Here is a 21,274-nt window from a genome sequence, read left to right on the forward strand (position 1 = left end):
TAAAAGGAAAAATCATATTCTAATGTTGATGGACAGTGAGGGCAACAGGATCACTAATGAACAACGTATAGCTGATAATCTGGTGGCTCACTTTCAGAACCTTTTCTCGGCGGAACAAACTACAACAGCTCCACTAGAACTCCTTGCCGAATATAAGAGGGTATCAGTCGATAATCACCAAGCATTGGACTCAATACCAACAGAAGAAGAAATAAAATCGGTGGTTTTCAATATGGGGCCACTAAAAAGCCCGGGCCCTGATGGTTTTCCGTGCTTGTTTTATCAAGAAAGCTGGAATATTATTGGACCAGAAATCATCAAATTCATTCAGGAAACATTCAGAACAGGTCAATTCTCAGCTGATATTAATGCAACAACCCTAGTTTTGATACCCAAATCCGAACATCCAACGAATGCCGCTGATTATCGACCGATAGCATTGTGCAATACCCTTTACAAGTTCATCACAAAGATCATAGCCAATAAATTGAGGCCATTCTTGGAAGATTGCATTAGTTGGAACCAAAATGCGTTTGTGCCAAATAGGCAAATAGTGGATAATATAGTAATTGTACAGGAATCTATACACTCTATGAAACGGTCAAAGGCAAAAGTCGGGTCCTTTCTACTAAAATTAGATATGGCTAAAGCCTATGATCGAGTAGAGTGGAATTTTCTTAAACAGGTACTAAGTGCTATTGGTATTACAGGTACACTTCTGGATCTTATCATGTGTTGTGTCTCAACCCCAACTTTCAGTGTTCTAGTAAACGGCAAACAATATGGATCTTTTGCTTCTACAAGAGGTCTGAGACAAGGATGTCCTTTGTCACCTTATCTATTCATCCTTATCTCTCAAGCTCTGTCCCTATTAATTGGAAAATTTGAAAGAGAAGCACTCTTTGAAGGATACAGAATTAACCGAAAGGCACCAAAGGTCTCACATTTATTATTTTCAGATGATTTGATCATTATGGGGGAGGCATCGCTGAAAAATCTAAGGAGCTTCCAAGTGTTGATGGATCATTATATGGCTTTCTCGGGATAAAGGGTAAATTTTTCAAAATCTTCAATCCTATTTAGTTCAGGGGTTCCAATGGACCTAAGGAATTTTTTCGTTGAAGAACTCCAAGCCCCTTACATGGGGGCATCGGATAAATACTTGGGAGACTTAATCCTTAAACCAAAATCAAGAATCCAAACATTCCAGTTTCTGGTCGATAAATTCAAAAAAAAGTTGGCGGCATGGAAACGTAAATTCATATCTCAGGCAGGAAGAACGACCTTGATTAAGTCGGCTCTCAGCCTCATTAGTACGTATTTTATGAGTCTCTCTCTCTTACCAAAGGGGATTATCAATCGACTGGAGCAAATACAGAGAAATTTTTGGTGGAATCAAGAGGAAGGTGATGAGCCATGAAAATGTCTCATCTGAATCTCTTAACTCGGGTTAGTTAGTCACTTTCGAGCGGTTACTCTGATGATTTGCTTGTTTCTCTTACTCAGGTGGTTTCTATGCAATTGAGCACGAAAAATGGTTAAAAACGAGATAAAGACGCACAAAAGGGTAATTTGGTCATTTGGAGATTCTGGTATTTTAGCCAATGTTGATGATCAGGTAAAAGTAGAGTCAAAGACGGATCCGTAGGTGAAAACAGAAGTTAAATCGGAGTCCGGATGAGCAAAATATAGCAAGTCAAAGTTGGTGTCAAAATCATTTGACTAAAGGTCAACCAAGACCGTCCCAAGACACGTGGCGAGCAACAGTGAAACAAATCTGACGGTGAGGGATAGATTTTCGGTACAGTTGCAAGTACACATGGGATGGTTTCAGGATCATCTCTTGAAGTTAATTCCGTGTACAACAATAACGGTATTTCGATGATCCACACACGATCCAACGAATTTGGCTGGAACACGCGTACAACAGATCCATCTAACGGCCGTGTCACTTCCATTCGATGAGCTGTGATATACCGCAGCATCCCTACTGCCAGCTATCACGGTCACGAGACTTTCAGGATTTGAGCTACAATGCTTGTAGCCGCAAGGTATTACGGTGCTCCCGCGAGATCCAACGCTCCATTTAGTTTTAATGCATGTGGCTGTTGATGAATACCCATTTCAATATGCTAAACAGCCCCGCAACACACCTGATCATTCCTATTTCCAGCCAACACATCAGCAACTTAACGTCTCTTTCCTCCCTTATATTCTCACTCTCTATTCAAAAAAAAAAAAAAAGAAATTAAAGAGAGAGGGGATAAGAATAGATATTATGGGAGAGAGAAAGTGCTATTGAGGGTAATGAAATTAGATTTGAAGAGAGGATAAGATTTTCTCTATCTCCTCAATTTGTTCTTTTGGAAAGAACCCATAACAGTAAAAAGTGGAAACAGAGAAGATATATAGCAACTTTTGGCATCTCACACCCCTAAAAGGAATGAGGCAGCTGGAGTTTTCTTTCAACATTAAAAAGTGGAAACAGAGTAGAGAAAGATCGTGAGATGGAAACAGAGAGATGGTAGAGGTTTTGGTAAGAAGATAATCTCTAGTGAAAACGAAAGATTGACAGGATGAAGAGGAGATTAAAGGAGGATATTTTCCATCATTGCTTAAGAACAGAATCATGGAGATATTTTTCACAGAAGAGAATGAATGTTCTCTTTGGAAAATTATGAAGATAAAGAGAGAAATAGGGACTGATTTTCTTCATAAGATAACAGAGAGAGATTATTGAACCAAAAGGGAGATAAAATCTCTGATTTGGGAAAGATTGAAGAATGAGAAATCAGAACTGCAACTACTTTCCTCCACTCCTATAAATATCAGAAAACACAACATTGAAGATTATCTCATCTCGGCTGGGAGCATGATCCTCTCTTAAGCTCAACCTATAGAGAAAAATCAGAGAAAAAGAGAGAAGGAAAAACAGGGAAAACTCTTACCATCATCATCATCTATTATCATCTTCTTCATTATCTCTTTTAGTGAGAGAAAGAGATTAAATCAGATAGGAAGAGATTAACAGAGATTATCATCATCTCTTTTCGGAACAGAAACAGTAACACCATCATCATCATCTTTATTATTTTATTTCTAAGTTTGTCTCTTTTAGTGAGAGAGAGAGAAGAACAGAGAGAGAGAAATTGTAGAGAGAGAGAGAGAGATATTTTTGAATTAATAAAACCGATTGAAATCTCTCTATTTCTTTACTGTTTTGGTTAGAGAGAGAGAGGGAGAGTTATATTAATGTTTTAGAGAGAGAAAGAGAAAGGTTAGAGTGAGAAAGAAGGAGAAAACAGTAAAGAGAGAGAAAAAACCAGGTGAGGAAAATAATTTTCCCACAGAGAAGTATTTTCCGGGAAGACGAGAAAATCGTTTTCCCTGAGGGTGCGTTTGGCAGAATTTTGGGAAAACAGAAGGAAAATCTTTCCCTAAGGCCCTGTTTGGTTCGGAAATAGCGAAAAAGTTAAGTTTTCTTCCATTCTCTTTTATTCTTTATGTCTATTTCAATATCGTATTATGATTAACTAATTCTCTGTCTAGGGTTGATGATGAAACCAAATATTAGATCTTTAGAACATAAGTTATTTGGTTAATTCTTTTAATGTGATTTAATGTTTAAATTGTTTTAATTTATCAAGTAGATTATCTTTTCACTATCTATGCTTTTAGGTTTGATGTATCGTGCTTAGGTTAAATCCTTTGACGGTACATACTTATTGATTGATAGATAGTAGTTTAGAAATTCATCTTTTAAATAAGACAATTACAATTTCATGAGTTAAAAACCGATTTTATCGAAAACATCTCCCGGAATTAGGATAGTTCATTATCCGAAATTCTGAGTTATAAAACGAGAGAGTTAGTCAGTTGATTTCGTGTGTTTAAAAGTGAGTTATTCGGTGGATTCCAAAAAACCCTAGGTCGTCTCCCCCCATTTGAGTTCCTTGTATCATTTGTATTTTATTTCCGTCATTTTATTTTAATATTTTATTCATTTCAAAACCAAAACCAAATCATTGAAAAATGTTATTACTTCCTGGTTTTAGAATAGATTTCACTTAGTCTCTGAGGAACGAACCGGTCTTACCGGAAATTATTACAACTTGACACCCGTGCACTTGCGGGTGTAGACCTATTTAGGGTAACCCTTTCTAGGCCCATCAAGTTTTTGGCGCCGCTGCCGGGGACTATGTTTTAAATTTATTCTAATTTTGGAAAGTTTTTATTTTTGGTAAGTTTTGAATTTTGGATACTTTGACTTGCTTCTCTGTTTTTGGTGTGCAGAACACTAAGGAGCTGAAGAGGAGGCGCAACAAGGAGGAGGAGTCGAAAAGAAGAAATTTATAGTTTTATTTTATTTTATTTTTGGTGAGAGAGAGACTTTAGACTTTCTAAACTTTATTTTTGGATTTAAGTTTTGACCCTAAATTGGAGGGCTTTTATAAATTGTAACCGAAAATCCAACGAAGCCTCGGGTTCGAACACTTGAGGGAAGAGTGGCCCGGGTCGTCTACAAAGGTCGTCGCCCGTCTTGAACGGGAGGTAATTTTTCTAATCACCCACGAATCCCCTGTTAGTGGGTACTTTTTATAAGATCTTAGTAGTGCTTCCTCGGTTTTCGTGTTTAAAAAATAAAAAATAAAAAATAAAAAAAATAAAAAAATAAAAAAATAAAAAATGGACCAATAAAAAGGAATCGAGTGTAGTTTTTGCAAGTGTCAATTCCCATCTTGTGATCGTGCCTGATCATCATGGCGCATTTTTCTAATGGTTGGACGTACCCTGTTGATGATGATGACCTTGATCTAAAGGGACCCGTCATCAACCGAACTGATATAACCTTAAGAGAATACCAACAGTTGCGTAAAGACTGGCTTAACCAACGTGGTACGACTCTAAGAGATTGTCAACGACTTAACGAGGGGAATAGGCTAGTTGAGCCTAACCGAACTGGTATGACCCTAGGAGAGTACCAACAGATGTGTAGAGACGAGCCTAACCGACCGGGTATGACATTTCAGGATTATAAACGAATGTCTAGAAACAGTCCAATTAGTGAGTGGAGTAGACCATATGAGCCTGATCAATCTCATATGACATTAGGAGATTATCAACAAATGTGTAGAGATGGTCCGATTAGCGATGGATATGGTCCGACGCCAAATATATATGAGAGACCTTATTGTCCACACTATTCTGAGACCAATGACTTTAGAGACAGGTATGATCCTAATATGTACGGTGAGAGTTTTTATCAAGAGTCTTCATTTAATTACACTAGTGAGCCTTATTATGAGGAGATTCTTGAAGATAGATCTCGATCAGAGTCCGAGAGTCGTCTTATTGAGATTATGTCACAATTTACGACTCAAATGCAGCAGGATACTGAGTCCTTGGCTCAACAGATGAAAATGTTTAAGTCACAGTTATTCGCCGACGAGGAAGAGGGTTCACCACCCCAAACTCAGGAAGGTACTAGGTACGATGACGAGGTTAATACGTCTAACCCTAGTACTAAGTTAAATGTCGATGAATTTACTGATAATATCCTAGAGCCTGAAAGGTCTGATGACCTTGTTGTCTTGCTTCCTCCACCTATGTCGCCTCACCATGATAGGGCTACACTAGACGTTGATATCCAGGATGATGGCTCTATGAGCAAGTTTGGGAATGACACTATTCTGAACTTTCCGACATTTGACACTTGTAAGGAGTCAGTCTTAGATGAAATCTTAGGAAGGCATGACACTATAAATGAATGCGAGGCCGCAGATGTCTTTGAGGACATTAATTACGATAGAGACATGTTGGATAGTTTGTCAGACTGTTTACCTAAGGAAACCATGGACCTTGACCTGGTCCCCGAGCATATTGCCTTACCCTTAGAGTCTAGTTTGACCTTTCACATGGTCTCAGACTCGGTTGTTGATCCCTTTTGGGACACTTCAGATGTCTCCTCTAGAACGTCTATGGAAATAGTGGATATTCTATCCACTAAGCTTGCAGATGACTTTCTGCCTTCGACGGATATATTGACCCTTCATTGTTATGTCGATCCTTTCGATGACTTTCTAGTCATTGGTCCAAGTATTTATAGTTACTTAGTGGACTGTGCATCCACTAAGTTTGGGGATTGCCCCTCATCTTTGATAGTCTCACATGCACTCTCTGCAATTCACAAAAATGTGAGACTATCGTTCACTGAAAACATTGTGTTTTGGGTGGACCCACAGATGTATCGGTTATTGGTTTACAGTTAATCACATGTTTGTAATCCAGTAGGTTAATTCTTTCTATTTTTCGAATCATCTGTTTCGTCTGGCTGAAGACGTTAAACTTAGCGCTTTCTGGGAGGCAACCCACGCTTAGGACTTCCGAATCAGGTAATATCTCTCCCTTCATCCTGTTATTTTTGCATAGTCTTCAGAACATTGAGGACAATGTTCGGTTTAAGTTTGGGGATAGGGGAATGAATTTTTTGCTAAGTCCTTATTTCAAAAATTCAAAAGGGTTCAAAAATTTTCAAAATTTTTCAAATTTTTGGATTGAAAATGTGAGTCTAGTTATTTTTGCTTGTTAATAGTTATAGAGTCTAGTTGGTTATACTACACTTTTGCTAAAGGTTTTTCCACGAATTTCGAATCTTGTAGTTGTCTGTGCACTAGCCATGTGAGTGTTAGATAGGTGAAGAGTTGACTTTTCTGAGAGAACTTAATCGATCATTAGTGGAGACTTAACCTATGTGAGATTCTGAGCCTTTCTTGTTGTTTTGAGTGATCTCTTCTGAGCTAATTCTGAGTAGAATGAAGATCTACTCAACCTCGCAACATTCATTAGAGCTCAGTTGATCTCTTGAGTTCGAATTTTACAACCACTAGGGATGTCATCAGGAAGTAAACCTTTCTCTTGTAGTCTGAGAAACTTGAAAACAGTGTCAACTAGAGGAAGATAGAAATCCATTTGTTAAAACCCTGAGAATAAGGCATGAAGCAAAATGAAGAGAATTATACCCAAGGAAAGAATAATGTCAAGAAAGTTCTTTGTGTATTTGAGTTTGATTACCAGAAAAGTACTATGAAAAAAAAAAAAAAAAAAAAAAAAAAGAAAAAAAAAAAAAAATAGAAGTAGAAAAAGAAAAAAAAAAGGAAAAAAAAAAAAAAAAGAAAAAAAAAAAAGAAGAAGGTGTCTGATTAGTTTTGTTTAAATGTTTATCCCTTGAATTAGTTCTTGAAGATTTGAAGACGTCGAGTTCTCAGGAGTTCTAGTTCATCCTTAGTCTATCGACCTCTAGGAAGCATTGTTAGAAAGTAGATCAGGTGAGAAGAGTTGGTTAGCTTCCCCATTCCGTATTAGTGGTTGTTTCCTTCTTTGAGATCAGTCGTCCACAAAATTTTAGTCCGTCTTTTTCATGTGTTGAGTTTTCCTTCATATTCATACTAACACATAGAGTGAACCATTCTTGAGTGACTTTAATTTTTGAGTGTATGACCGTGAGGCAACAGTCGAGGCGAAATGTATTGAAACGGTGATCGAGGTCTTGTCTGTTCGGAACCGAAATGATACTTATATTGGCTGGTCACGTGCACTTCGGGTTTTGGTTACTAGTGAAGAGATTTTTAGCATTTGTATGGTCTGGTTGACTCAGATTTTTATTTTTATTAGCTTTCAAAAATCTACCGGATGAACATTATTTTAATCCATATCATATTTAAACCCTTCTGCATTTTTGAGATCTTTTGAATTTTGTGGGTATATTCACTGCAAATCCTCACGAGACAAAACTCGTCCTCTTGGGTAACCTAGAGGTTTAACGGCTTGTTGCACATGCTAAGTGCAATCGTGATTCCCTACGAAAGTGGTGAATTGGGTTTAGTTTTATTTTTCTGTTTTGCTCGAGGACTAGCAAAATCTAAGTTTGGGGATGTTTGATGAGCCATGAAAATGTCTCATCTGAATCTCTTAACTCGGGTTAGTTAGTCACTTTCGAGCGGTTACTCTGATGATTTGCTTGTTTCTCTTACTCAGGTGGTTTCTATGCAATTGAGCACGAAAAATGGTTAAAAACGAGATAAAGACGCACAAAAGGGTAATTTGGTCATTTGGAGATTCTGGTATTTTAGCCAATGTTGATGATCAGGTAAAAGTAGAGTCAAAGACGGATCCGTAGGTGAAAACAGAAGTTAAATCGGAGTCCGGATGAGCAAAATATAGCAAGTCAAAGTTGGTGTCAAAATCATTTGACTAAAGGTCAACCAAGACCGTCCCAAGACACGTGGCGAGCAACAGTGAAACAAATCTGACGGTGAGGGATAGATTTTCGGTACAGTTGCAAGTACACATGGGATGGTTTCGGGATCATCTCTTGAAGTTAATTCCGTGTACAACAATAACGGTATTTCGATGATCCACACACGATCCAACGAATTTGGCTAGAACACGCGTACAACAGATCCATCTAACGGCCGTGTCACTTCCATTCGATGAGCTGTGATATACCGCAGCATCCCTACTGCCAGCTATCACGGTCACGAGACTTTCAGGATTTGAGCTACAATGCTTGTAGCCGCAAGGTATTACGGTGCTCCCGCGAGATCCAACGCTCCATTTAGTTTTAATGCATGTGGCTGTTGATGAATACCCATTTCAATATGCTAAACAGCCCCGCAACACACCTGATCATTCCTATTTCCAGCCAACACATCAGCAACTTAACGTCTCTTTCCTCCCTTATATTCTCACTCTCTATTCAAAAAAAAAAAAGAAAGAAATTAAAGAGAGAGGGGATAAGAATAGATATTATGGGAGAGAGAAAGTGCTATTGAGGGTAATGAAATTAGATTTGAAGAGAGGATAAGATTTTCTCTATCTCCTCAATCTGTTCTTTTGGAAAGAACCCATAACAGTAAAAAGTGGAAACAGAGAAGATATATAGCAACTTTTGGCATCTCCCACCCCTAAAAGGAATGAGGCAGCTGGAGTTTTCTTTCAACATTAAAAAGTGGAAACAGAGTAGAGAAAGATCGTGAGATGGAAACAGAGAGATGGTAGAGGTTTTGGTAAGAAGATAATCTCTAGTGAAAACGAAAGATTGACAGGATGAAGAGGAGATTAAAGGAGGATATTTTCCATCATTGCTTAAGAACAGAATCATGGAGATATTTTTCACAGAAGAGAATGAATGTTCTCTTTGGAAAATTATGAAGATAAAGAGAGAAATAGGGACTGATTTTCTTCATAAGATAACAGAGAGAGATTATTGAACCAAAAGGGAGATAAAATCTCTGATTTGGGAAAGATTGAAGAATGAGAAATCAGAACTGCAACTACTTTCCTCCACTCCTATAAATATCAGAAAACACAACATTGAAGATTATCTCATCTCGGCTGGGAGCATGATCCTCTCTTAAGCTCAACCTATAGAGAAAAATCAGAGAAAAAGAGAGAAGGAAAAACAGGGAAAACTCTTACCATCATCATCATCTATTATCATCTTCTTCATTATCTCTTTTAGTGAGAGAAAGAGATTAAATCAGATAGGAAGAGATTAACAGAGATTATCATCATCTCTTTTCGGAACAGAAACAGTAACACCATCATCATCATCTTTATTATTTTATTTCTAAGTTTGTCTCTTTTAGTGAGAGAGAGAGAAGAACAGAGAGAGAGAAATTGTAGAGAGAGAGAGAGAGATATTTTTGAATTAATAAAACCGATTGAAATCTCTCTATTTCTTTACTGTTTTGGTTAGAGAGAGAGAGGGAGAGTTATATTAATGTTTTAGAGAGAGAAAGAGAAAGGTTAGAGTGAGAAAGAAGGAGAAAACAGTAAAGAGAGAGAAAAAACCAGGTGAGGAAAATAATTTTCCCACAGAGAAGTATTTTCCGGGAAGACGAGAAAATCGTTTTCCCTGAGGGTGCGTTTGGCAGAATTTTGGGAAAACAGAAGGAAAATCTTTCCCTAAGGCCCTGTTTGGTTCGGAAATAGCGAAAAAGTTAAGTTTTCTTCCATTCTCTTTTATTCTTTATGTCTATTTCAATATCGTATTATGATTAACTAATTCTCTGTCTAGGGTTGATGATGAAACCAAATATTAGATCTTTAGAACATAAGTTATTTGGTTAATTCTTTTAATGTGATTTAATGTTTAAATTGTTTTAATTTATCAAGTAGATTATCTTTTCACTATCTATGCTTTTAGGTTTGATGTATCGTGCTTAGGTTAAATCCTTTGACGGTACATACTTATTGATTGATAGATAGTAGTTTAGAAATTCATCTTTTAAATAAGACAATTACAATTTCATGAGTTAAAAACCGATTTTATCGAAAACATCTCCCGGAATTAGGATAGTTCATTATCCGAAATTCTGAGTTATAAAACGAGAGAGTTAGTCAGTTGATTTCGTGTGTTTAAAAGTGAGTTATTCGGTGGATTCCAAAAAACCCTAGGTCGTCTCCCCCCATTTTGAGTTCCTTGTATCATTTGTATTTTATTTCCGTCATTTTATTTTAATATTTTATTCATTTCAAAACCAAAACCAAATCATTGAAAAATGTTATTACTTCCTGGTTTTAGAATAGATTTCACTTAGTCTCTGAGGAACGAACCGGTCTTACCGGAAATTATTACAACTTGACACCCGTGCACTTGCGGGTGTAGACCTATTTAGGGTAACCCTTTCTAGGCCCATCAAGTTTTTGGCGCCGCTGCCGGGGACTATGTTTTAAATTTATTCTAATTTTGGAAAGTTTTTATTTTTGGTAAGTTTTGAATTTTGGATACTTTGACTTGCTTCTCTGTTTTTGGTGTGCAGAACACTAAGGAGCTGAAGAGGAGGCGCAACAAGGAGGAGGAGTCGAAAAGAAGAAATTTATAGTTTTATTTTATTTTATTTTTGGTGAGAGAGAGACTTTAGACTTTCTAAACTTTATTTTTGGATTTAAGTTTTGACCCTAAATTGGAGGGCTTTTATAAATTGTAACCGAAAATCCAACGAAGCCTCGGGTTCGAACACTTGAGGGAAGAGTGGCCCGGGTCGTCTACAAAGGTCGTCGCCCGTCTTGAACGGGAGGTAATTTTTCTAATCACCCACGAATCCCCTGTTAGTGGGTACTTTTTATAAGATCTTAGTAGTGCTTCCTCGGTTTTCGTGTTTAAAAAATAAAAAATAAAAAATAAAAACCTGGTTTGAGGATAGGACTGTCGAAGCAATATTGACAATTCCATTATCGACATTGTGTGTAATAGATAGGCTAATTTGGATGCCTACGTTGTCTGGAGCTTTTACCCCAAAGTCATTCTTCAAGGAAATATCATCGACCCACAGAAACCCTAGAGTTAGTTCGGACTTTCCATGGTCAAAATTTTGGAAGTTAACATACATCCAACCTAGGGTATTACAATTCATTTGGAGACTACTGAACGAAGGATTACCTGTGCTATCAAATATTGCTAGGGGAATTTCCAGATTTCGACAACTTGCCAGCTTTGTCAAAGTGAACCGGAAACAACTTTGCATTTGTTCAACTCTTGTCCAATCTTCACAGAACTATGGAGTAAGGCTCAATCATTCATGGAATGCAACAAAGAAGAAAATCCAGAGTTATTAATCAAAAAATTAATACTCAATCATAAAGAAGACAGGCTCAAAGTGAGGTTTGTTGTTTACCTTCTTTGGTTCCTCTGGAAAGAAAGGAACAATTTCATCTTCAATTCAGAGGATACAAACATCAATCGAATATTCTGTTTAGCCAAGAGGGAAGCAATATCATCGGTGGGAAATGATTTAAACATGGCAAATGTGGAGGCTTGTTGGATCCCGCCGCCACCAAACATGATCAAGGCTAATTTTGATGGAACCTTTAACAATAATGGAGCATCAGTTGGGGTAGTTATTAGAAACTCTAATGGAGAGGTTGTATTTCAAGAAGGAAGAAGAATCGAAACACGATCGGCATTGTTCAGTGAGGCAGAGGCTCTTCGGTTTGCTTGCCTAAAAATATCGGAGTTAGGGTTTCAAAGAGTATTAATAGAAGGAGATAATCAGGCGGTCATCTCGGCAATATCGGACGGCCATGGTGCGATCCCGTGGCAAATTCATACTTTGATTTCGGATGCGCAACAGTTGGTGGGTGGGTTGGAAACAGTTGTCTTCCAACGAGTTTCAAGGATGGCAAACGTGGCGGCTCATGAAGTGGCCCACGCGGTCCTTAATTAGTAATCTAATTTGCAGTCCGGTCCATACTATTAACCATTGTTTCGGTTATAGTACCTGTTTTAACTTCAATTTGTAATCTTCTCATTATGGTTCTATTAATGAAGTTAATCCATTTTCCAAAAAAAAAAAAAAAAAAAAAAAACAACAGTTGAGATACCCTCGGGCCAGTAGTGGGGGTCCAAAAACCAAACCTCCATTCCTTGGTTCACCGTCTCATCACTTCCTACAAGCCATACACAATTTTTCGAAAATAATTTCTTTGATTTAAGAACAGATTTTCATAAAAAAGAAGATGAACACTTTGAGTTAGTTGACCAAAAATGGCCCCCAACTTTGTGACCAGCTTCCTGCCTAGCCCCCTACTTTAGCAAATATTCCCATATGGCCCCCTTTTTCCGTTATCTTTAATTGTCTGTTACTCTCACTCCTCCACCTCATTTCCTCTCTCTGCCAAGTCACTCAAAATGCCACATCAGCGTCTTCTCCGGCAAGGTTGCCGGCCGGAAATTGTCCGGCCGGCAACCTTCAAACATAAAAAAAAAGTTTTTTTTCCCTCTCTCTCAAAAAAAAAAAAAATATTCCCTTTCTCTCTCTAGATCTGGTTCACCATGAACCAGATCTAGGTCTGATTCGGACAGACCTTCAAAGGTCTGTTCGAATCAGACCCGAACAGACCTTCATTGAAGGTCTGTTCTTCTGAAACAGATTGAAACAGACCTTCAATGAAGGTTTGTTCGTCTGAACAGACTGAACAGACCTTCATTGAAGGTCTGTTTCAGTCGAACAGACCTCCATTGAAGGTCTGTTCAGACGACCTTTAATGAAGGTCTGTTCAGTCTGTTCAGACGAACAGACCTTCATTGAAGGTCTGTTTCAATCTGTTTCAGAAGAACAGACCTCCATTGAAGGTCTGTTCGATTGAAACAGACCTTCAATGAAGGTCTGCTCGGGTCTGATTCGAACAGACCTTTGAAGATCTGTTCGAATCAGACCTAGATCTGGTTCATGGTGAACCAGATCTAGAGAGAGAGGGGGAAAAATATTTTTTTTTTTTTTTTTTTTTAGAGAGAGAGAGGGAAATTTTTTTTTTTTTTTTTTTTTTTATGTTTGAAGGTCGCCGGCCGGAAATTTGGCCGGTCGGCGACCCTTCCGGAGAAGACGATGATGTGGCATTTTGAGTGACTTGGCAGAGAGAGGAAATGAAGTGGAGGAGTGAGAGTAACGGACAGTTAAAGATAACGAAAAAAGGGGGCCATATGAGAATATTTGCTAAAGTAGGGGGCTAGGCAGGAAGCTGGTCACAAAGTTGGGAGCCATTTGGGAAATAACCCTTTGTTTTTTTGGAAGTTGACCCAAATGGAATTTATGTTTAGAATAGCCAAGTGATCTTTGCCAAAAAGGCAATGTTGAGAATATGGGGTCGTTGGAATTTCAAGGCACCTTCCAGTTGAGGTTTACATAAATATTGTAACACCGAGTGGTGTCAATGATATGCTCATGTAGAAAACCGATAGTGATGATAATATTGATCAAATAACAACGTTGCGACTTTGTTGAAATATAAAATTCTGTTTTTAACTAGTCATGGTATTCTACCTATTTTCAATAAGAAAATCAAAGGAGACAGTTTGGAAATTCATTAGTACTATGTGATTTCGCAAATATTTTGGCAGCCGCTTCTAGAAAACATCTCTGTCAATGATAAGTAAAACATCGTGTACATTAAAGGGGGGGGGAGTGGATCGGGACTTTCGTGAACATTTGAGTGTCCGCGAAAGTTCGAGGCATCCAAATCCGGACATTTTGAGAGTCTACGAAAGTCTGAGGCATTCAAATCCAGACATTTGAAAGTCCTCGAAAGTCAGAGGAATTCAAATCCCGATATTTGAGAGTCTATGAAAGTCTGAGGCATTCAAATCCCGATGCTGATGTCGAAAATTGCCTCCCGGTTAAATCAGCATGAAAAAGGGAGTTGATGCATGACAGCCTCCGTTATGATGGTATATTCTGTTTAGAGAGGGGAGATTCCTCTGTTCAGCTCTGCTTCTCTGCTCTGCTCTTCTGCTCTGCTTCTTACTCCAGCTCTTGACTCCTTACTCTAGCTCCTGATTCCTTGCTCCTGTTCGTCTGTTTCCGAGGGGGGAAAACCTGCAAAGAGTTCGAAACCGCTCTGACGCTCAAGACAGTCAGGGTGCTCTTTGCAGTAAAAGAATGAATATTGATTGATCCTTTTGGAGGGGGAGTTATGAGAACTCTGTTTTTGGGGGTGATCCTTCTGGTATGAAGAGATGTTATTTTTGGGAGAGTGGGTGTGTTTTTTCCCTAGAGATCGTGTCCTTTGAAGGACGATGTGGGGGACCTTTTATATGCGAAGGTAGGCCGATTGTGATTAGTGGCAGTTGCTGAGGCGGTGGCTGTCAAACCGTGATAGAAAGTCCGGGATTAAGTCATTAGGTTGCGCAGCGCTGATATCTCCCCAGTTCTGGGCGTAAGATATGGGCCGAACCTGTGGAGACCCCCCTTATTTCTTTAGAGATCACAGGGCTGATCTGTCCATGCCGTGGGCGTTTTGTGCAGAGCTGGTTTCTTCAGGCCGACCTCCCAGTTGTGGGAATGTGTGGTGGACCATCAGGGGTTTTAGCTGTCCTGCTCCCTTCCTGCTGCCTTAAGCCGAGCTGTTCCGAGAGACTTCTGGTCTGATCTTTGACTTTTCAGACATTAGTCAATGTCTGGACATTTTATGCATCATCACCCGACATTTAAGAGTCTATGAAAGTCTGAGGCATTCGATTATAGACAAAATGTCTCAGACTTTGGTAGACTTCATAGTTTGATGCATTTTGTGAAGGATTTGAGACAAATTTGGAGCCCAAAATGTCTTTACAATAACAAGAGACATTTGGAGTCCATCATGTGATTAAACAACAATAATAATATTAAAATAATAAATGACCACCAAATGTCCATCAATGTCCACAAATATTCACAGATGTCTACGAAAGTCGAAAAATATTTTTTTGAAATGTTAGTATAAATATATTATTTCATGTGATTAAACAATAAGAAGAATATTAAAATAATAAATGTCTACCAAATGTCCACTAATGTCCACAAATATTCACAGATGTCTACGAAAGTCGAAAAATATATTTTTGAAATGTTAGTATAAATATATTATTTCATGTGACTAAACAATAATAATAATAATACTAAAATAATAAATGTCTACCGAATGTCCACCAATGTCCACAAATATTCACAGATGTCTATTAAAGTCAAAAAATATATTTTTGATTAGTACAAATATAATATGCATTACACATTTTGTCAATGGACTCAAGATCTTGAAATGTCCCCAGGACATTTTGTCTATGAATCAAATGTCTTGGAATGTCTATAAAGACATTTTGTCTACAAACTCAATGTCTTGAAAATGTCTATGAAGACATGTTGTCTGTAATCATCTGAAATGTCTACAGGGCATTTTGTCTATGAAAGTTCGTGAAAGTCTCAATCCACTACGTAAGAGTTTGAGTGTCGCATCCAAGCCTTTGTAGGAGTTACAGTGGACGAACAGGATTGTCCATAATCTCTTCCGCCGAGTCCGTACAAAAACAACTCTCTCTCTCTCTCTCTTACTCTCTATTTCGTTTAGAAGGAAAGAGATTTTTACAGGGCTTTTACTTCTCCCGAACATCTAACGATCCAACTATCAACTATGTTCAAGTCCTTCTGGTATTATTTCTCTCCCTCTCTCTAAATTCCTATCTTTTTTACTTTCCTTTGTTTGATTGTTACTCCCCTCTGTTCATTTTACCCAGTTTTTGCCTTATTCATCCAATTCTCTCTAATTTTACCTTTCAATGTTTAATTTTCTGTATCTTTTGTATTGATCTAGATTCAATCTTCTCTCTTTTTATTCCTTTTGCCCAAATTAAGACAAATAGCAATTCTAGTCGGTGGGATAATTTGATCATCAATCAGTATTTCGTCACACTAAATTCCCCAAAGTGGGAAAGGAACTTAAAGTATATCACCTTTGAGATCATTCCTGTATTCAGTTGTTGTTAGTAGCAAATTATTAAGTTTGTTGTCATCCCATTGACAATGAGTAGAGGACCTACACACTGTATTCTTGGTTACTAGTTTACCTTTCTTCAATGTGGGACTATTCTCACACTTAATATTACAGGGGTTCACAGGAACCAGAACCTCCTCCTCGTGTACAGGAGATTCCTTCCCAATCTTCTTGGTATCCTCCATCAGTGGTGGGCTCTACGAATCCCCCGAGCCTGTCAAATAGCAGTCTGTCCGGTGATCATAATATACGAAGACCTTCCGACCCAACCTACTCCACATCTGTAGCCCAACTCTCGCCATCTGAGGCTGCTAGTATTATTCACCATTTAAAGGACAAAAGGTAAACTTTTTACCAAATTGCAGCTTAGTTTGAAAGATCATTCTTTTAGAACCACTCCCACTTAGGCGCCGCTGTGGCTCCGGCTCTCCTCGAGTCCGAGCTAATTCCTGTGTTACTCAGGTAAATTTGGCTGCGCCCAACTGCATCACAGTGTGGTACTACTGATAACTGAACAGATTTGTTTTGATTGATTCAATATAGCTTCGACGAGTTAAGGAAGCTATTATCTGATAGAGATGCATACAACCATTTCTTGCTTTCACTTGATCAAGTGAGAACTCAAAACAATGTAAGTTTCCACATCTATCTTGTTTCTAGTTGTGTTAGTCTAAATAGATTCAGAAGTTCAAAGTAGATTCCAAATATCAAACATAGACCTTTAGATTTTCATACTTTACTATTTCTCAAAATCATCTTGCATAATCAACTTCATTAAATCTCCTGTTTATGGAGTCCGGGCTTTGATTTTTCCCAAGGCTTCAAAATTGAGGGTTTCACTTTTAAGCACTACTTCAAATCATTGTGCGTAATTAACTTGATTCAATTTCTTGTTAATGGAGTCTGGGGTTTTATTTTCTCAAGAATTCAGAAACTGAGGGATTTGTTTTCAAGCCCTCGACTCTCAATCAGCAGCATTACTGAAACGGTTACGTTCATATCAATATCGCTTTTTTTTTTAATATGAAAAGTAAAATTGTTGTCGGCTTCTTGCGTTAAATTTGAGTTTGGTTCTTGTTTTATAACACTTTTTCGCTCTTGTCCATTATTAGCTAAGGGATGAACTCCGAAACGAAACTTTACAGCTTGCAAGTTAGTATCTCTGAACACTTCTATCTTTGTACTAGACCAAAAGTCAAAACAGTTCTAACGTATATTTTCGAAAATAGGAAAGAACATGGAAAAAGAACCACAAATTTTGGAGCTCAGGAATCAGGTAAGCGTTGAGAAATCTTTCCCATCACGTTCTTCAAAAAGTAAACTTGAGATTTTCTGCTTTACTGAACTCCAAATCTCATTCGGAACAACAGTGCAGAATTATCCGAACGACAGAGTTGGCTGCCGCCCAAGAAAAGCTTGATGAACTGGAAAGACAGAAGGAAGAAACTTTACAATTCTATTCTCCTTCTATGTTGCTTAAGAAATTGCAAGGTCAACTGAAATTAGTTACTATGGGTTAGAAAATCCATGGATGGAAGCTTAGTTTTGAGATATAATTTTGGTTTTGCAGATGCCATGAATAAAACAGATGAGGAGTCTGAGATCCTTAACAGGAAACTTTTAGAGAAGGAGATTGATCTTAATTCGTTTGTGCAAAAATATAAGAATCTTCGAACAAACTACCACAAAAACGCGCTTACCCATCTTGCTGCCAAGACATCTTTCAAGTAATGAAGATGGAAAACGATTTTCTTTTCGTTTTAGGCTACTCTGGTTGTTGTAATCAAATAGAGTAACAGTTTGCAACTGAAACCTTCTTTGTATTTTCTATCAGCTTTCTGGTTTGGGCTACTCTGCCCATATGGGGTTTGTGTAATCTGACCAGCTCTCTGCCGACCATCTTCGCTGGAATAGAAAAAAAAATTCATCTTCTCACCACCACCGTATCTCTCTCTAGTGCTGGTTCTCACTCGCAGTAGGAACCCGCGAACCAAAACCCCTAGGGTTGGATCTTGTTTAAGCAAAAGAAAAAAAATAAACATGTATGTTTATATATAGGGAGAGAGAGAGACATGAGACTGAAAGACACCTACCTGGCTACAAGATAAAGGGGGGAGCAGAATACACAAAACACTCTACATTTCATTATATAAGTTGCGTAGTGATTCTTTGAGTTAATACGAGGTAACCTTGTCATATACACACAAACGAAAACACTGAGCCAATTCCACAGAGTTAGCTGGCTGATCACACACAAAGATACCCACACACAGTTTCGAGCTGAAGACATGACACTCGTTGATACTACCATAAAGGTGACTACAAGTATTTGATCAGCATCCAAGCAATGACTGCTAAAAACACAATACCCATGACTGCGAGTAACAAGCACATGCACGAGCAACCACCCTTTGTTCGCTTATTCATAATCGCCAGTCTCTTCTGAACCCTCTGTTTAGCCATTAACAAACTAATATCAATACAGGTTGGATCCAGTAGATAAAAATGTGATCTTACAAGTACACAAACATGTATATATAGTTAACTATATAAGAGAGAGAGAGAGAGAGAGAGAGAGAGAGAGAGAGAGAGAGAGAGAGAGAGAGAGAGAGATTAACCTGTAGACGAGAATCAGTTGACTCTACATGTTCGTCCAATGTATCCTGCATGATGAAGGAATCTTAAAGTTCAGGAACAATTTCTAGAATTGTGCAACAAGCCGAGAACATAAAGAAACAGAAACAAAAGAGTATTGTGAACATAAACCATACAATGAGCCTAGTGTGTAGATCAAGTTCCTCATTCACGGCAAGGGCGATATGCTTTGTACTTAATACTGTATCCTCCAATTTCTCAAGACCCTCATCTTGTTCTGTTCCAGTGAAATCATAGATACAACTTCGCATAAGGGAAGCCTAAATGAAGTGACAAGAATAAATGAGATTTGGAGGTAAATAATTACATACCTTTAATTACTTGACGTTGAAGACCAATGAGACCATTATTATCTAACCCGATTGTTCTACTCATTGCATCTACCGTCTTCGAGTCTTGTCCAAGTAAGCTATCCCTAGTAGCAAAGTTGGACATATTCAGTGTTGAGGCCATCTGGTTTGCTTTAGATCTCAAACTTCCTATCATGTCCTGTCGCCGATTGATCTCCTTGTCTGATCTGTGTAAACAAACTTCAAGTCAAACAATAGTAGTATAATATATTTTGTAGTTTTTTCGACCATATTATAGGTTCCCTTGAAAGAAGACAATTTGAAGTCAATCGAAATGATTAAGAATATGCGACAATGATCAATGACTGAACAAATGAGGGATTCACCCATTAGGTGCATTGCCGGACAATAATAATGATAGAGTATTAGGCGCAAATGAGTTTTTTTTTTCCGCGAGTTGTAAATGTTGGTTCATACAACTTCAATAAGTATATAAAATAAATTGACAATAAATCTCAAAATAGATATCATACGTTGTCTGCTTACTAGGACGCTTAGACAAAAGCGACTGCAAGCTATCAAGCCTGGTCCCGAGTATTGTAAGCTTTCTCCGAATTGCAGATGAATGGCGCTGTGTGTCCGGTCCAGAAGGCGGCAAAGAAGCTCTCTCAGATATCATGACACTAATATCATCAGTAAGCTTAGAAGCTTCATTGAATTCTTTCATCCATGAATCAGAAGATGATGCCATGATTGAGCTGAAAGATAAAAAGTAGTATTCAGACTCAACTACAAAGTGGAATGTTATTAACAAGGTTCATACGAATTTATGAAGATCTCGACACATTTAGAATTTGACAAAAATGCATCAAGAAGACAAATCATGCACAATGAAAACTGAGCATTTCTAGTAGACAAAAATTAGGTTAATCATGCTTAGACAATAGGCATAAGAATTAACTTGCCCTAACTCCTTAAAATCTGAGACCCCCAAAAACATTGTTGACTTGAGACTACTTCATCTATCTAGGAGAGATACATATTCATGTTGACATGAAAAATTAGGGATTCTTCTTTTCTCATTCCTATTAAATATAACTTTAACAATTTCAAAAACTTTCCAGCTTCAAGTTTTCAACGTTTCTCCTAAGAATAGACGATCAACCCTAACAAAATCAGAAGAAATTGAAAGTTTTTACCCAAAAGCCCAAATAAACAAGTTTTTCATCTAATTCTACCCACATATGATAAAAGAGATGAAATTGATCTTTAAAATATCAAAAAATTTCATGATTGAAGCAGAAAACTTGAAACAATTTCAATACAATTTACCACAATTGAAGTCCAATATTGTTCAGAACCCTAAATCAAAATAACAACGACATCAATCAAAACCCTAAACCAATTGATCAAGACTATGCAGAGAATCAAAGATGAAAAATTGCCTCTTGTAGTGATCTCGACGAATTGAAGAAGAGAAAGGGTTCAGCTTTAGGAATTCGACACCGATTATAATTAGGGGAGATTTGTCCTGGCACTTTTGACTTTTGTCTAGAGGGAGAGACCGGGAGACAAGAGCGTGTGGAATTATTTGATGGGTAGTAAAGTGAAAGATGTTGAACAATTTGAATGTTTAGCGTGCCTCACGACCGTTGACCTCTAACGTGGAAAACTGAAAATATCTTACCACTCCAACCAAGTGTTATTGACTGATCAATAATATCTTCTACACGCTCTCCAAAAAAAATACCTTCTACACGTGCGTTGGGGGTTGGCAGAAATGAAATGTGATTACTAGGAATTACAGTACGAATACACGAGATTACAAGAATGCATTAGGAATTACAAGAATGCATTAGGAATTAAAGAATCTTTTTAAGAGAGAAAAACCAAATCCAAGAGTCTGTTTTTTTTTTTTTAAATCTTGAACCAAATAATATACTGACAAAATTGATTCCTATCGATCATACTCCTGATTTAACCAAACTATAAAGTACAGTGATTATTAGAAATCATTTTTAGCT

General features: G+C 37.7%; 3 protein-coding genes across 4 annotated transcripts; 2 read left to right on the plus strand and 1 right to left on the minus strand.

Moving 5' to 3' along the window:
- Positions 1-11,801: 11,801 nt before the first annotated feature.
- LOC147550216 (uncharacterized) lies at positions 11,802-12,227 on the plus strand. Its single transcript, XM_086668437.1, has one exon. It carries the CDS (start codon positions 11,802-11,804, stop codon positions 12,225-12,227), a length of 426 nt encoding a protein of 141 aa, XP_086524563.1.
- Positions 12,228-15,780: 3,553 nt separating this feature from the next.
- LOC147550217 (vacuolar protein-sorting-associated protein 37 homolog 1-like) lies at positions 15,781-18,243 on the plus strand. The gene is made up of 7 exons (XM_086670134.1): positions 15,781-15,962; positions 16,420-16,647; positions 16,849-16,936; positions 17,418-17,457; positions 17,535-17,581; positions 17,676-17,796; positions 17,876-18,243. The coding sequence occupies exons 1-7, from the start codon at positions 15,946-15,948 to the stop codon at positions 18,034-18,036; spliced, it is 702 nt and encodes a 233-aa protein (XP_086526260.1). The 5' UTR covers positions 15,781-15,945; the 3' UTR covers positions 18,037-18,243.
- A 184-nt stretch (positions 18,244-18,427) lies between these two features.
- Positions 18,428-21,159, minus strand: LOC147550218 (syntaxin-52-like). Of its 2 annotated transcripts, none has more exons than XM_086670131.1 (6): positions 20,696-21,159; positions 19,784-20,008; positions 19,272-19,477; positions 19,077-19,177; positions 18,924-18,968; positions 18,428-18,756 (listed from the first exon to the last, which is right to left on the minus strand). In XM_086670131.1, exons 2-6 carry the CDS (start codon positions 19,999-20,001, stop codon positions 18,625-18,627), a joined length of 702 nt encoding a protein of 233 aa, XP_086526257.1. In that variant the 5' UTR covers positions 20,002-20,008; positions 20,696-21,159; the 3' UTR covers positions 18,428-18,624. The 2 variants fall into 2 exon arrangements, with proteins under 2 accessions (XP_086526257.1, XP_086526259.1); XM_086670133.1 differs by having other exon boundaries at positions 20,583-20,737.
- Between the last annotated feature and the right edge of the window lie 115 nt (positions 21,160-21,274).

This window comes from Eschscholzia californica, unplaced genomic scaffold (genome assembly GCF_041429995.1).
Source record: "Eschscholzia californica isolate CP2 unplaced genomic scaffold, dmEscCali1.0.p SCAF_3, whole genome shotgun sequence".
NCBI classification, from domain to species: Eukaryota; Viridiplantae; Streptophyta; class Magnoliopsida; order Ranunculales; family Papaveraceae; genus Eschscholzia; species Eschscholzia californica.

Excerpts from the sequence above, each read along its gene's own strand:
- LOC147550216 (XM_086668437.1), top strand. The coding sequence starts at position 11,802 with ATGGCAAATGTGGAGGCTTGTTGGATCCCGCCGCCACCAAACATGATC.
- LOC147550217 (XM_086670134.1), top strand. Across the intron at positions 16,648-16,848 it reads CACCATTTAAAGGACAAAAG|CTTCGACGAGTTAAGGAAGC; the intron begins GTAAACTTTTTA and ends GATTCAATATAG. Across the intron at positions 17,458-17,534 it reads CGAAACTTTACAGCTTGCAA|GAAAGAACATGGAAAAAGAA; the intron begins GTTAGTATCTCT and ends TTTCGAAAATAG.
- LOC147550218 (XM_086670131.1), bottom strand. The coding sequence starts at position 20,001 with ATGGCATCATCTTCTGATTCATGGATGAAAGAATTCAATGAAGCTTCT. Across the intron at positions 19,478-19,783 it reads CGTCCTAGTAAGCAGACAAC|ATCAGACAAGGAGATCAATC; the intron begins GTATGATATCTA and ends TTGTTTACACAG. Across the intron at positions 19,178-19,271 it reads TCAACGTCAAGTAATTAAAG|AACAAGATGAGGGTCTTGAG; the intron begins GTATGTAATTAT and ends TCACTGGAACAG.